This window comes from Colletes gigas, unplaced genomic scaffold (genome assembly GCF_013123115.1).
Source record: "Colletes gigas isolate AHSC1104 unplaced genomic scaffold, ASM1312311v1 Colletes_gigas_Sc00017, whole genome shotgun sequence".
Classification (NCBI taxonomy): Eukaryota; Metazoa; Arthropoda; class Insecta; order Hymenoptera; family Colletidae; genus Colletes; species Colletes gigas.
The window spans coordinates 431,832-446,470 of NW_025106646.1; the positions used below are offsets into that span (position 1 = coordinate 431,832).

The window sequence follows — 14,639 nt, forward strand, 5'->3', positions numbered from 1 at the left end:
AATCTTGATAAAACGTTCATTTGGGAGCGACGCATTACAACGAGGGTAGGACAACAATCAATAGATAAATTAAACGTTTGAGTGAAATATGTATGTATATATATCTCGTGAAAAAGCTTTGACAACATTTTATTGTTAACCGCAGAAAAAGCCATATACACTTTCACACGAAATCGATCATAGTTTGTAATAATATCGAAAAATTTATAATAATTGAATGTTGTACATAAATATAAAGACGACGATGTTGCACGTTCTCGTGTGTGCCAAAACTGTACAAAAATTATCTCGAACATCTTTCGCAACGCTCGTTGAACAACTTATTACTCGGTGATTGTGGCATTTTTATATCCCTTTTTTTCGTTCGTCTCCCGTCTTCGTTCTTGCAGTATTCTTCGCCTTCTCCCTTGCATTAGTAAAATGACGTACTACTTGCATTCTGAGGTGCGTTTACAAATTCACAGAGCTTCTCTTGACTTCACATAAATTGCGATATATTTAAAATCGATAATCAAATACACGGCCGGAGCGGGTGGAAGGAACGATTTTTGGTGTTTTTTTTTTTTTGCGCTTCTATAAATCTATCTATCCTATGTACTTTTAGCCGCGACGGTCAAGTGCCATATATATATACATATGTATGTATATATATATATATATATTTATTTGTTTATTTATTCATATAATTTTTTTTGTATTTTACTCGGTACTTCGAACGCAGCACGCACCTCGGTTTTTTCCTCCCATTATATCGCGAATCATTGATTAACAACAGCGATTACATATTTAGACGTTGCGTGCTCCATTGTAAATCTATTTATTAATTAAAGTTTATATATATATATATTTATGTATTTATTTAATATACCTCTTCTCTAGAATTCCTTTGCAGTGACGTCGTTAATGCGATTAATCGTTCCCCATTTTATCCATTCTTCTTTTTAATCGTATTGCTCTATCTCCGATATATCTGACAGTTATATTCCCTTCTATTTCGTTTTCCATTATTCCTCTCTCTCCATTTCTTTTATTATTATTATCCCCTAAATCGATTCGTTCGACATTATCGACATGTCAGTTATGCATTTACCATGTTAATACTTATTAAATATTCTTTTAATTATTGTAGATCACAGACAACTTGTTCTTAATCCATAAAAACAATTCAATTAATATTTTCTTCCATGGGTTATCAGTGTGTATCTGTTTGCGTATGTTTCCACGTGTTTCTGTATGTTTCCGTGTATACCAGTGTGCGCACGTTCGTTCGGCGAAGGCGTATTACAAACCGAGTGTACGCGTTTGTTTGCGTCTGTGTGTAAGTGTGTCGGTTGTTCGTACGCGAAGTAGATCGCAAAAATTGCAAAATGACGAGAGCTCGTGACGAATGAGGTCTCTTCTCAAATATTTCGATGCTACGTGGAACGTTAAAATTTACACCCTATGCAGATATTGTAATCGTCTTCGGGTCAAGCACCAAGGTAATTGCTTCGCTTTCCAGCGAGAATAAAGAAGGTCTGAATGGGCCAAGAGACGCTTTTCTTTCAGTGCTACAACTGTCTCCGTTCGCGTTTCAACATTCATCTTCTTTGTTCCGTGGTTGGCCGGCAAATCGTTCAATTTACGAGCCATCGTGATATCAATTTTCGAACGGCGTTTGGTGTCCACGGTGCAAACGTTTGATCGATAACTCCTACGCGCCATGGAACAATAAAGTTATCGTTAATAAACGCCGCGATGCTTCGCAAATTCCACGCAAATCGATCGCTGCTACGTACGTACTTAAGATTAATTGTCGCGTACTATGAACGATGCTCGTCGAAGATTCGTTCGGGGACGAACGAACGGAAATCATGGATGGAAACGTCGTGGCTCGCGTCTGAACGATATTCGATAATTCGCGGTATCTTATTATCGACGGATCTGGACAGTCGATCGTAACTCAGCGCCGGGAGTCCCCAAAATCGTTCGACTTCTAGGCGCCGCCAATTTCTTTAAGCATCAATTTTTTCCATCGATCTCAGGGGTGAAGGTTCAACCCGTCCTGCGCCACCCGTATCGATTCACGCGCAGCAACCAGGCCACGAAAAACTACTGTTACTTGTTTTACCAGCTGCGCAAGTGGCCTTACGTAATCGTGGAGGAGGTTGGGTTTTCGATCATAATTCTATGTATTAAATTCTCCGTTGCGAATCGTCTTCGGCGCCTTACGATGCAAAGGGAAAGAAATGCCTGTTTCGTTCCTAGCGACGAACCTGACCCGAGCATCCCTCGAAAAATTACATTTTTCCGCGACACAAACGCATGTCCTGGCGTTACGATAGTTTCGAAACGAGGCTGACTTTTACTAAGACATTTTTACGGTTGACAAACATTGAATATTTTTAATGGACTTTATTGCATTGGTTCGTTTTACAATAGTATCTCGGAACACGAACAGATCCAAGTAGTAGAAATAATGGAATTTTGGAGATATGTCTTGAGAGACAATTTGATGCTCAAGTACGTGCAACTCACAAAAGGAGAATTTAGAGCTATGAATAGGTAACTCAAATGGGTACTTTACGAGACACATATGTATCTAAATATCTTGGGTATCAACGCAGGAACTTAAATAGGCATCCAAATGGGTACCTAATTGAACACTAATGCAATCAGCATTCAAATAGATGTCTGAATTGGTACCTAGTCGTATACTGTAACAGTTACTCGAATTAGAATTTAAATAGTTACGCGGGTTACCTACATAATTATTTCAATTATTATTTAATTGCAGTCAAGTCTGTCGAAATAATTCATGGCTTCGTTGTTTGAGCAATGCAAAACACTAGCTTTTATACGTCAAACGTTATAATAAATAAAGGTTATAAGTAACTGTGTTCTAATTACTACTGTGATTATTTCTTGCATTGGAAATAATTGCAAAAATGTAAATGCGTAGCACGACAAGCGAGTAATAATTAACGCGTTTGCGATTTCTCTTCTTAGAGCATTCGACGAATAAAAGCAGTCGCAATATTACCTCGCTCCTTGACTAACTTCTTGTTCGATTATAGGCAACGATTTTTCTTCCGAAAAACGACTTAATCCAATTTCTGAACGAGTAAAGTAGAGGAACGCTCACGGACATAATTCCCCGTTCAGTTATCGAGGGAGAAATTTGATCAGTTAGCGAGGTAAACGGTCCACACTAATAAAGAATAGTGCAATGCATTCCTCCGACAAGATCGTTAAATTTTCTGTACGATTCGTGAATAATTCTGCAAAATGTTTTACTTCTCGATTATAACTCTTATAGATATTTACAACTATAATCGAAACGAAAAAATTGTGAAATTAAGACTCAGAGTCCCTCCTTACCATCGATCAATTCGGCAGTGAAAAAGTCAAATTTGCCCACGCTTATCAAAGGCAAATAATTCAAAAGTCAGAATATAAAAATATAGTAGTTAAAACGACCGTGAGTTTAGTAATTTAAAAGCGATTTTGAACAGTCTGAAAAGACGAAAGATTGCTAATAGAGGGTGGTCGTGGATGCTCGGTAAAAATCAGCCCCGCTTCAAAATCTGTCGTCCTTCTGGCTTCCTAACCCCAATGTTCCTTCAACAAATTCACTTTCTAACGAACTCCGTTCATCCACCAGCCAAAAGGGACGCTGGTACCGCGAAGGGGTGGCGATTTTCGATCCAGCTGGCACGCAAGCCACGAGAGAATGCCTGATCAGAAGCATGTGTGTCGCGGCGCGTTCAAACGGACGCGTATATATACGTGTGTGTACGTGTTTGTATGTACTTGTGTGCGTGTATGTTCGTGTCTCGAGTGTTTGATGCAGTGTTCGACTCGTCTACAATGCACGTGGAGAGCGGCGTATCTCAGATGCGTCATGATCACACAGCAAGCGGATTAACTTAGTAATACTTGTTAATTGGTAACGGTACTCTTAAATTAGCGAATTTGCTCGTTCAAGCTATTTAGTTCGAACCGTGCGACCGTTCGTCGCGCGTTCGGTTTCCCTAACTCTTCTTCTCGATCGTCGTTTCTTCCGCCTCGACGAGTGAACCAGAGTCAGCCTGTTATTACGCGTCGTCGCAGAGAGAAAGGATCGCGCGCGCGTGTTTGTGTGGTTTTGTGTGTTCTGTGTGTGTAGTGTGCAGTCGGGATCGGCAGGAATGCTTTCGCGCGACTTCTATCACGATGTGGTGGAGCAGACCGCGGAAGTGGCTCGCACGTGTGCGCGTTCTTCTTCTTGTCGATCGAGTCGACGCTCGACGTACGGACGCCAGACAGTTTTGGCCTGTCTGGGCGTTTCGCGGCAGAATTGGGTGAGAGTCGTTTGCGGATATCGCACGGAGGAAACGTTGTGCACGATAGTAACCGGTTCTCGACACCATACAGGGCGTTTCCGAAAGGGTTTAGGAATATCTCGACGAGATTTAAGCTCCGAGTGATCGCGACTCTTCTTTGAATTCTTCTTTCGAAAGCGTTCAGAGACGATTAGTGCTTCTTGGAACACCTAAGAATTGTTTGCGCTAGTTCAGTTTACGATCTCGAGTAAAGAAACTCGTAAACGTCCTCCGGTTGAACAATTCGATAGGCATGTAGCAGTGATTTAGAAGGAAACAGCTTAATATGGCGATTTAAGTTCCGAGTGACCAAATTCTTCTTTGGATTGATCTTTCGAAAACGTTCAGAGACGATCAGTGCTTCTTGGAACACTTAAGAATCAGCGACTAATTCAACTTGCGATTTTGAATCTCATTGTAAACGTCCTTTGAACAATTCAACAGGCATAATAGCAGTGATTCGGAAGCAAATAGTTTAAGAGATCATCTGCAGACTTAATTCTAAACTGGCCAGCTTCTTCTTAGGATTCTTCGTTCTTCTTGTTGATGCATTGGATGGATCAAATCGATGATCCTCCTTCCAACGAACAATGATGACTTCGACTGCTTCGATTTATATTTCCGAACAGTGATGGTAATTTTGAAGGGAAATGCTTTCCTCTGCTTCGCGTAGTAAATAATTTTGAGCATAGGTTGTCTACAGATTTAAGTATTGACTGGCCAGCTTCTTCTTTCGATATATCTACGGATGATTAGTTCTCTCTGAGACATGCAAGAATTTATTTCGACTGCTTCGATTTACGTATTTGAGTCTTTTTTAAACATCCAACGAAAACCCAACTTGAAGTTTTTCTTACTGTCATCGAATTAAGCCTCAACTGTTCAGTGTTTTACTGTTTGCATCGTGCAACGATTAAGTGATTTCAGTATTGATCTTATGCATATGGTGTTCCAAAACACGTTAATACAACTTCAAAAGGCAAATTCAACACGGTAAAATGAGACCATTAACATGTGACTTTATTCTTAGGTTGCAGCCATTTTGTTTTCCAGTAATTTTTACGATAAACTCTTTCTTCGACTGTTTATAAGTCAGGTTTCCTTAAACACTATTTTGTAACGTGCTCGAGTCGGTGCATTCTCTTAAAGAACTGAAAGTTAGTACAGTTTTGTGACAATTTGCATTTAGATTGACAATGGCAGGTTATAGAAACGCAAAAAGGCGAATATACATTTAAAGGTACCTACTTTAAAAAATTTCTGTAAAGATAGGTGTATTCGGTATAGTATACACGTTTATATGAATTTTTTTATTATTTTACTGTGCTGAAATCGTCTCTGAAGTTATGCCCACACGTTGTGAAATACTCTGTATATTTTAATACCAAATTCTTCCTTTCACTGACTGAAAATTAGTCCTTCAATTTGCACGTTTGTGCCTCGATATAAACATTGGCTGGAAATCCAAATCAAGACCCTAATGGTGTTCTGACCATCTGTGTATTTAATTCGTTTAATTCGTGATTGCTTCAAATTAAATTTTACAATTTTATATCATAGACGACTTTGGAAAACTCACTTCAACAGGAAACGATCGATGATAATTCAGAAGGCAAATGCTTCGGTGGCTGTTTCGTGTAATGTTTAAGCTACTCGAGCATCGATCATCAACAGATTTAAATCTATATTGGTCAGTATCTCCCTTCGGATCTTCTATTGACTGCGTCAAGGTGTGATTAATCCCTCTTGGTACATCCAAATGATCAGTTTCATTTATCTCAATTTATCATCTTCAAACCTTGTTATAAACGACCATTAGAAACCCAATTGAACAGACGAGAAGTGGTAGTAATTCAGAATTCAAACGTTCTTAAACGCTCCCAAACGTTTCGACTTATTGGAGTATTGTAGAATTTATTCTGAAATCCGTTTGGTTTGTTTCGGAAGTACCCCTCAGGACGAGACCCTGAAATTGGCGTCGGAACATCGGCAACGAATCCAAATATAATATTTCCTCGCTGGATTCTTGCCAATCGAGGCGATCGTTTTGGCGACAGCCGTCCACGATCGGCCAAAGAAGGACGAGTCCTCGACGGATTGATCGGCGGTCCTGTTTAGGGCCGCCCTTAGAGACGGTCGCGACACGGGCGGTTATCGAGTAGAAAAAAGTCTGTCACAAAATATCGTTTGTCTCTATGGATAATAATTAGCGCGTACGGGGACAGTTATGCGATAGCGTGCGGCGTACTAAAAACACTACTCGTTGAACGACACTCTGGATCACTTCTCTGTTCGTTCGAGGAGAGGACGACGTATCGACGCCCCGTTTCCCGTCTGGAAATCTCGCGTCGAACGTCCCGTCTGCCTCTGGTTCACTCGGTGAACGTTCCCGAAGCTAGTTTCTGCAGCTGGCGTTAATAGTACTGGGTTTTCATTCTTGTTAGTAGGTGAGAGAATATTGGCTGTCCGCGGTCGGTAACGTTAATAAGCTACTGTAGAATCTCTCGCTCTCTCCGTCTGTCTCTCGTCCCCGTGCTTTTGGGTCACTTAGCGCGGCTTCCAGGAGATGTTGTTCAGACCTTGAAATTGCCGCTTCAGACTGCCGCCGTCGGCCCAGGGGGAGTTGAGATACTCGTCGTCATCGTCTTGCTCAAGTTTCTGAAACAGGCGTATCGATGTTGGTCAATGGAGCATGGAAAGTTTTATCACGGGTTCTTTGACATGGGAAAGAGGACACGCGAACGGATTATTTATGGAGATCTTTTTTATAAACATTAGGAAGTTGATAGTGACCTTATAAAACATCTATTTGATAAAGTTTCTGTAAGAATCCTTTAGTTCAGGAATCGTGTCAGCCATTAGGAACCTCATTCAATAACATATAATTCAATCAGTTCCAATTAGTTTAGCTTGACAAAAATTGTGAACATTCATGAAACATAAATAAATGTATATAGAAAATATCGAAATCAAGAAACTGAAACTTTCTTTTTTAAAAGATCCTTAAAGAGACCAAAAAATGTGAAACTCTAGACTAGAATGTCCCCCTTAATATTCCTATGGTATGAAACAGATTAGCAAGAAGTTTCCAAGCTCCAATTCGGGCGTTCGAGGTGCAAAGATCCGAGCAATTCCGTTCTCCCAAAGGAAATTAGAGCCATCGCTTCTCCAAAACGAAATCAATAGAAGCAACGGCGGAAGTCAGAGATCGTGACGGTCGCGCGAGCACAAACCGATTAGCAGTTTCGAACGAAGAGGCGACAATAGATCCCTTAATGTTTATCAGGCGCATGCTCTACTTGCTCGAATTGAAACCAGCCCAACGCCAAGCGTCAGCGTATTATTGATCAAAGTATACACATTCGTACGGTGTCGAAAATCTTCGAAATTACAGACAGCATCGATTATCGGCTCGTTGGCCGATGGACGACTTTTCGTCGCGACGCTGAATCTCGGTTTTCGAGCGTCGATTGATGCCGTCGACGGGGTGGAAACTAACGCGAAAAGAAATAAATATATATAGGAAAATAAGTTTTAAGGAGAAAAAGCCTGATGTAGAGTGGCGTATAAGCGAGTTGCCAGAACCGAGGCCACTCTAACGCCCAACGAGGACAGCACTATCGATCGCGTGTGGCACTAACGAGCAATTTCGTGTATTAAAGTCCATATTTTATTGATCACGGATATCGGAAACTTGTGTGTGGTCTACGATATAATGGCCGGCGGACTGCGCTCGTGCAATATTCAGCTTTTTAAAGCGTTTCAATTTGTATCGCGGTGCTTTGATCCTTTGGAAATCTGTAATCGACGAATTAGCGGTTGCCCGAGATGAACTGTTTCATTCGAACGCTAGATAATTGATAAGACCAACGTACACCATTTATTTACGACGTCTATTAGATCGAGTAGTTCAATTTTTAAGTGTTCTTTATCAAATATTCGTTGAAAATTTTATTTTTATTTAACGAAGAACGAATGAATCTATAATTAGATATTAAATAAAGATGTTAATTCGTGTTCCTCAACAGAACATTACTTAAATTGCTTCTATGTATATAGATCAATTTTTCAAAAAACAGAGCACACAATTTTTTAATATTTAAAATTGTTTCAGTAATCTCTATTAGCTATATCGAGTCCTCCCTCATTATGATATAAAGAGGAATACTGTATGCAAATAATGCCTTTATCCATATATTATGAAACTATCTGCGACGTTCCATACAGGGATCACCCGAATAATTTAAAAGTTTAATATTTTATAGGCATGTTCGATTGTTATGAATAAACTTGGACTGTTTTAGTATTCGATTATCATTACTTAAACATCGTTACTGTTTTAATATTATTATTCGAATATCATTATCCGTTTTATTATTACGAAAGTAGTATACAAGAATGAAAGAAAAATGTGTGAGTTACGTATTTAAACATTACGTCTTGTTATCAGCCTATTATCGGATTACGTACACGGATGAATCGTCAGGGGAAGTGAAGTGGATAATTCTTGGAAGATGATCGATAATCTGTGCGCAGACAAATATGTACACATGTATATAAATACAAATCAATGTATATATATATATAGTAATTGATAGTTCCTTATTCAAATGAATAATGCACCATCAGGGACCATTATTGCTCCTCAATGATAAGTCAAAATGAAGGGAATAATGGATGTAGGAGCTTTTATATTGAAAACATGATTACTCCTCTGAAACTCCAGATGTCTCCAATGTACTATGTATCAGTTAATTCGTTTCATAATGAGGGACTTTGAATGAAGAAATTGCAAAGTAAAAAGTTGGAATTCCTAAAAGGAATAAAAAAAACAAAATGTTTAATACAGAGAAACGTAGATAATTTAAACGACCCTTTCTGCTAACACATTACTCACGGAGGCGTAACTTGCTTGTCCCGTTTAGATCTATCATTTATTTCGGACACAGTGATTTAATTTTTTCATTAGAGAGGCAGATCTAATAACGTTTTGGAAACTCTTCCAAGGTAAAGTTTACTGGGTCAGCATTGTCGATATTTCCAGTTGTGTAACAGTTGAACTTATAATCATACATTTATTTTTGTATGGTTGTACCCCCAAATATATTAGCAATATAAATATTTTTAGTGCCATTGCTTCCTTAAGGAGAGTAGGCAGACATATTCTTTCAAAAGAAAGTTTACTTTAAGAATGATATAGAAAGATACTTATTTGTATTTTAAAAGGCAAGAATATTTGTTCTCATTAGATATGTGTGGTAAAAAGGATGTGGTAAAGGGCGCAGCACGTGGTTGATTGGAGTGCCACTTTTAAGATGTACTTGCTCTAATCAGAGGGTCCTGGACTAACGCCACAATGTTTTAACTCTTTAATTGTTCGAAAGTCTGTATAATTCTTTCTTTGTGTCGCAGAGAATTTAGAATAAAAATCTAACAACCTACGATTTAGTGATTTACACTCACAATAAATATATATCTAATTTAAATTTTTTTAAGAATTAAGCTTTTTATGAACAAATTTTTAAAATATATTTCTTCGACATTTGTAAATATTGAGGGTTAAAATAAGGATTGAAATATATTTCTTTCGAATATTTGAAAATATTGAGGGTTAAAATATGTTTATTTCGAGTATTTGAGTCGGCCAAATGCAGGAAAATTCGACGACTCTAATGTCGTGGCTCTAATTTCGTGCCCTAGAATCTGATAATTCCTGGGGTGGTTTTCATATCCAGAAGAAGGTGATCACGAATATTCAACGCGCTCGAGGAAAGAAAGCTGCAGGTCACATAGTTGGTCGGACCGGGAAGGGATAAGAGCTGGTTGAAAGTGGAAACGGGGTGAGTTGTTGGAGTTAGGCTCGAGACTAGGGCGGAGGTGGTTAGGTCAGAATCGATGCCTGCGTCCTTGCTTGGTCTCACTCACGCATCCCATATAAAGGTCGATTCACATCCAACGGAAAGGTTCTCATTGTCGATCGGATATCAGTTTCGATATCAGCGATCTGCTCCCCCGAAAAATTGGACCAAACCAAATGCTCCGTCGTTGAAATCGTAAAATGAGGAACGTGGAAGTAGCGATAAGCTTTATTCGATCAATCGAACGATGAAACCTGACGCTTTAATCATTATATCATCATATATTCCCATCTATTCACGTTCAGAACAGTTCACATATTTTACTACGTTCTGTTTATAAAATATTTTTATTCCTAAAATGAATGATCGATAACCACGTGCAATTGTATATCTGTAATTATCTTTTTGTTTAATTACATTCTCTCTTGAACATCAGGATCTACAGAATCTACAGATATTGGGTTTTGATGTGGAAATTTCTTATTCAAAAATTGAGAGGAAATTAAGGTTCCTCCATTTCTCTTCAAACAAAAAGTATGATACTATGCACGATTGTATTTTAATTGCATCACGAAGTCAAAAATATGAGTTCATTTGGGTCCTTTCTGAAATAAACATTCAGAAACAGACACAAGATCAACTCGATGTCAATGTTTCAGAACTCTTCTGCATTTTGAGTGGACACAAACAAACAGATTCATGTAATTGCAAACGAAAAGCGAGTTTGGGGTAAGTTTTAATGATACGATACTGGAAACCATACGATAGGACGAAATTGATATTGTGAGAAGGGTTGCTCATGGTAATCAATAACGAAATTACGTTCGTTATTCAAGTTAAATGATAGTGATTTCTGTTCATCTGCTGAAGGGTGAATACACTACGATTCATCAGTTTTTCATAAATATAGGGATTATGTATACAGTAATAGTTTTTAAGCTAGGGTCTGTAGAAATTTTAAATATTTATTTTCGTTGCATATAGCAGGTCTGAAAATCAAACAAATTTTCTAGTATAGTTTTGACTTAAAAATTAAAATTGATGAATTTAGTCGTTGAATCTAATGTACGCTTCCAGCATAATCAGAATTATGAACTAGGATCACGAGACGAGCATAATAAAAATCTTAAATCACGGCTGGGTTGCACGGAACGTGGAAATTAATTATTCGTTGACAAAAGTCATGAGGATTGTAGAGGTTCTAGAGATATGTCAGACGGCTTGAATTTTATTATTCACACTGTTTGCACGACGAGTCGTTTAACCGTGAAACCCCCTCAAGGAAGTACCCTTTTGAAAGCTTCAGCAGTAGTTTTTGGCAAGCCGACAACGCTATTATCTTTCCCTGCTTTGTTCGATGGGGCTCCTTTCACGGCGATTCCACTTTCTCAATAAAATGGAACGGCTAACAATAAACCTAAAAGAAAGATTCGACCCTAGACTGTGCGTAAAAGCGCAACTTCAACAATAAACCCGACACAATGCAGCTTATTAAATATTCCACACGTTCCTGAACGTCAATGCAATGATTAGCCTCTTTGGTCGACCAAGCTATAATATTTACACGGCGTTTCAAGCGATTGTAAAAAGTTACAACCGAAGAGCCCATCAAATCGCGCGTTCTTTTCACATTGAATAACTTTCAAATTGAATATCGATCGAGTATCTATCCTGGCTGTAAGTTTTGATACGACAATAACACGAAACTTATGGTTTGTTATAAGTTTCTGTCCTGAAAGTTCAGGATATGGTTTAACATTTAAAGGAACTAGCAGCAGCATCTATTAGTTGCTTATTTTATTAAAATAATACAAGCTGATTTGTGACGCATTAAATGACTACTATTTGTACAAGATTGTTACATGACAATGCATACCTTATCAATGATCTTGATATGAATTAAAATACAAATTCTAGTAGGTCACATTGAGAGTAGTGTAAAAATTTTTGTCACGAATTCGAATACATTTTAAGTACAAATACAATTTGGAAATTCACTGTGGAATATCATTTCTGAGGATAAACCATATATTTTGGAACATCTTGTAGAAACCCACTGGTCTCGTCGTAGACTGCTAGTCGCCGTTTCTCTCTTCCTTATTTCAAGCGTAGTTCTGCATGCAGACGGCAAACTTCCTGTTAAGGCTGTTGTTAATAACATTCCTGAGACAGCTTCTAAGCTTTCGTGCACTCACTGTGTCCGATCTTGATTTATATATCGTATGATATTCAAGAAAGGTAGAATTATCGAACGTATTTCTTTCTACAAGGTTACTCTTGCTATAATATTTAGAGAAATAAATGATTAAACCATACTACCACGGGTATAGTAATATTTGTTATAATATTTAATAACACGAATGGAGCTTAATATAAACTCATTTTATATCAAGAAAAGCTGGTGATTACTAGCTTCGTTTAATTCATGACATCGTTTCCCGATTAATTCGGAAGGAACCAGACCGACGGTATTTTCATTACGAGTATCTGATCTGCAAGAAGCACATAAAACGTAATTTTCGTTCTTTCCGAGATCTCTGTATAATTCTATCCCCGACTGAAAGGAGTTTTCCATTTATCCAGCACAAGAAAAACTTCGGCGACTTGTCGTCTGGCAAATAAAGTTTCCTATCTCCATCCACTGGAACTTTTGATATTTACGCGACCAGCGTAATCTCATACCTCCACAATTTTTCGAACAATGCTGAAAATCAAACTGTCGTTTCTTTGTATTTTTTGTTTGTACGAGAAACGATAGCCAACCAGAGAGAATTTCGGATAAATAATTGATATACGAAATTCAATGGTCGATACGTTGTACTCGAAGTATATTCTTAGGCATTTGATATTGGGTACTCAATGTTCAAGATTCGCTAAAATAAAATAAATATATTCAAAATTCAGTACTCGAAACTCTATAACTTAAGACTCAATACTTGGTACTATATACAGGGTGTCCACACTTAAGTGTGACAGTCGAGATATTTTAAAAACTATTGATGATACGAAAAAATTGTTAGTTGCAGGATAAAATGGGATCTTAGAATTCGAAACTTGGTCCTGAACATTTAATATTTGAGACTGTATACTCAAAGTATAATATTCAGATTTAGGTATTTAGTAGTCTAAGAAAATTCGTTACTGGATATTTATATTAAATATTTGGCACTCAATACTCTAAATAAACACGTGTTAGAGCCAACTCTAAGTTAAAAATTTCAAAGATAACCACACAATTCATCGTGGAATATTGTTTTCGAAATATACTACTTAATATAAATATATTTGAGATAATTGACTCATAAATACCATGTGGTCCAAATAAAGTTCTACAAGCTATAGGACTTCGATTAAGTATCTTTTTTCTGGTTAATAAATTTTGTTGAGAAAACTGTTAGAATAAAAACAGGGACTCCCAAAATAAATGTATCGCAAGTTGTGTAATTTGAAATAATCCAATAGCAGGCTGTGCAGTGTTTCAATGTTAAATATCCATGTAATTGTCAGTGGATGCACTCGAAGCCCTTAATGTTCTCGTTTATCGTTTCGAAACGCAAACTTCGGCCGTTCCCCGTAACAATAAAAGCGATGCAGTTAGAAGCGAAATGTCCAGTAAATGTTTCTGAACGCATCATTTCGGTACATCGACACTATGATGAAAACCGACAGCGGATAATGCACGAAGTAGTTCCACACTTGTCGTACGAATGAAAACTTGCTGGGTGATAGGTGGATATTGGTCGAATTGATCAGCGATAGACTGCGAGTCGCCCATTCGAATCCATTCCCATTCCGTGCCGTTGTGATCGCGTATTGAATTCCTCGTAACGTTGTGACGTTATGACGTTACGACCGTCATTTCGATGTCGGGGCAACGCTTTCTATCCTCGTGATACGACGTACGCTGAAACCATTCGCGTTCGATGCAGTATCGACACGAACTGCGGCAGAAATAATCGGAATAAAGGGGTCGATAAACCTGCACAGTTGTTATTCCAAGATGGAAAAATTTCAGATCGAATTGCTGACCGAGAATCTCGGCTCCATCATTTTAGTAACTCATTAAGTTTATTAAAATATAAGCATGTAGCTCACTGAGTATTTCAATGTTTATTGAAATGCTTTTTTACATGTTGGATGTGTTCACCACATCAGTAGTCAACATTTTTTGTGCTGACAAATGTTTATGAGTACTTTGTGACCAATAGTTTATAGGACAGCGATTGATACGTAAGGATATTCATTCTTCAGTATTTAAGAACTCTTCATCAACATAAATCTTCTTTTTATAACGCATTTATAACGTTTATTATTGATATATTGTTACTGCGAATAACAGCAGAAACATTTCGTAAATATTAAACGAACTTCACATTTTCTTTTCCAACGTAATATTCACTGTTGAAAAATAAGTGTTCACGTCGTTCCTTTCTCTGTA

At 37.9% G+C, this 14,639-nt stretch overlaps 1 protein-coding gene across 4 annotated transcripts in view; it reads right to left on the bottom strand.

The window, feature by feature from the left end:
* Nucleotides 1-262: 262 nt before the first annotated feature.
* The window catches only part of LOC122400395 (cilia- and flagella-associated protein 298), a 131,886-nt gene continuing 117,509 nt past the window's right edge, over nt 263-14,639 (bottom strand). For 2 of the 4 annotated variants that reach the window (XM_043401845.1, XM_043401843.1), the window contains exon 6: nt 263-7,001. In XM_043401845.1, coding sequence (XP_043257780.1) covers nt 6,891-7,001 — 111 coding nt within the window. In that variant the 3' untranslated portion in view covers nt 263-6,890. The remainder of the gene's footprint in view (nt 7,002-14,639) is intronic. The other 2 variants (XR_006259349.1, XR_006259350.1) reach the window with 2 other exon arrangements.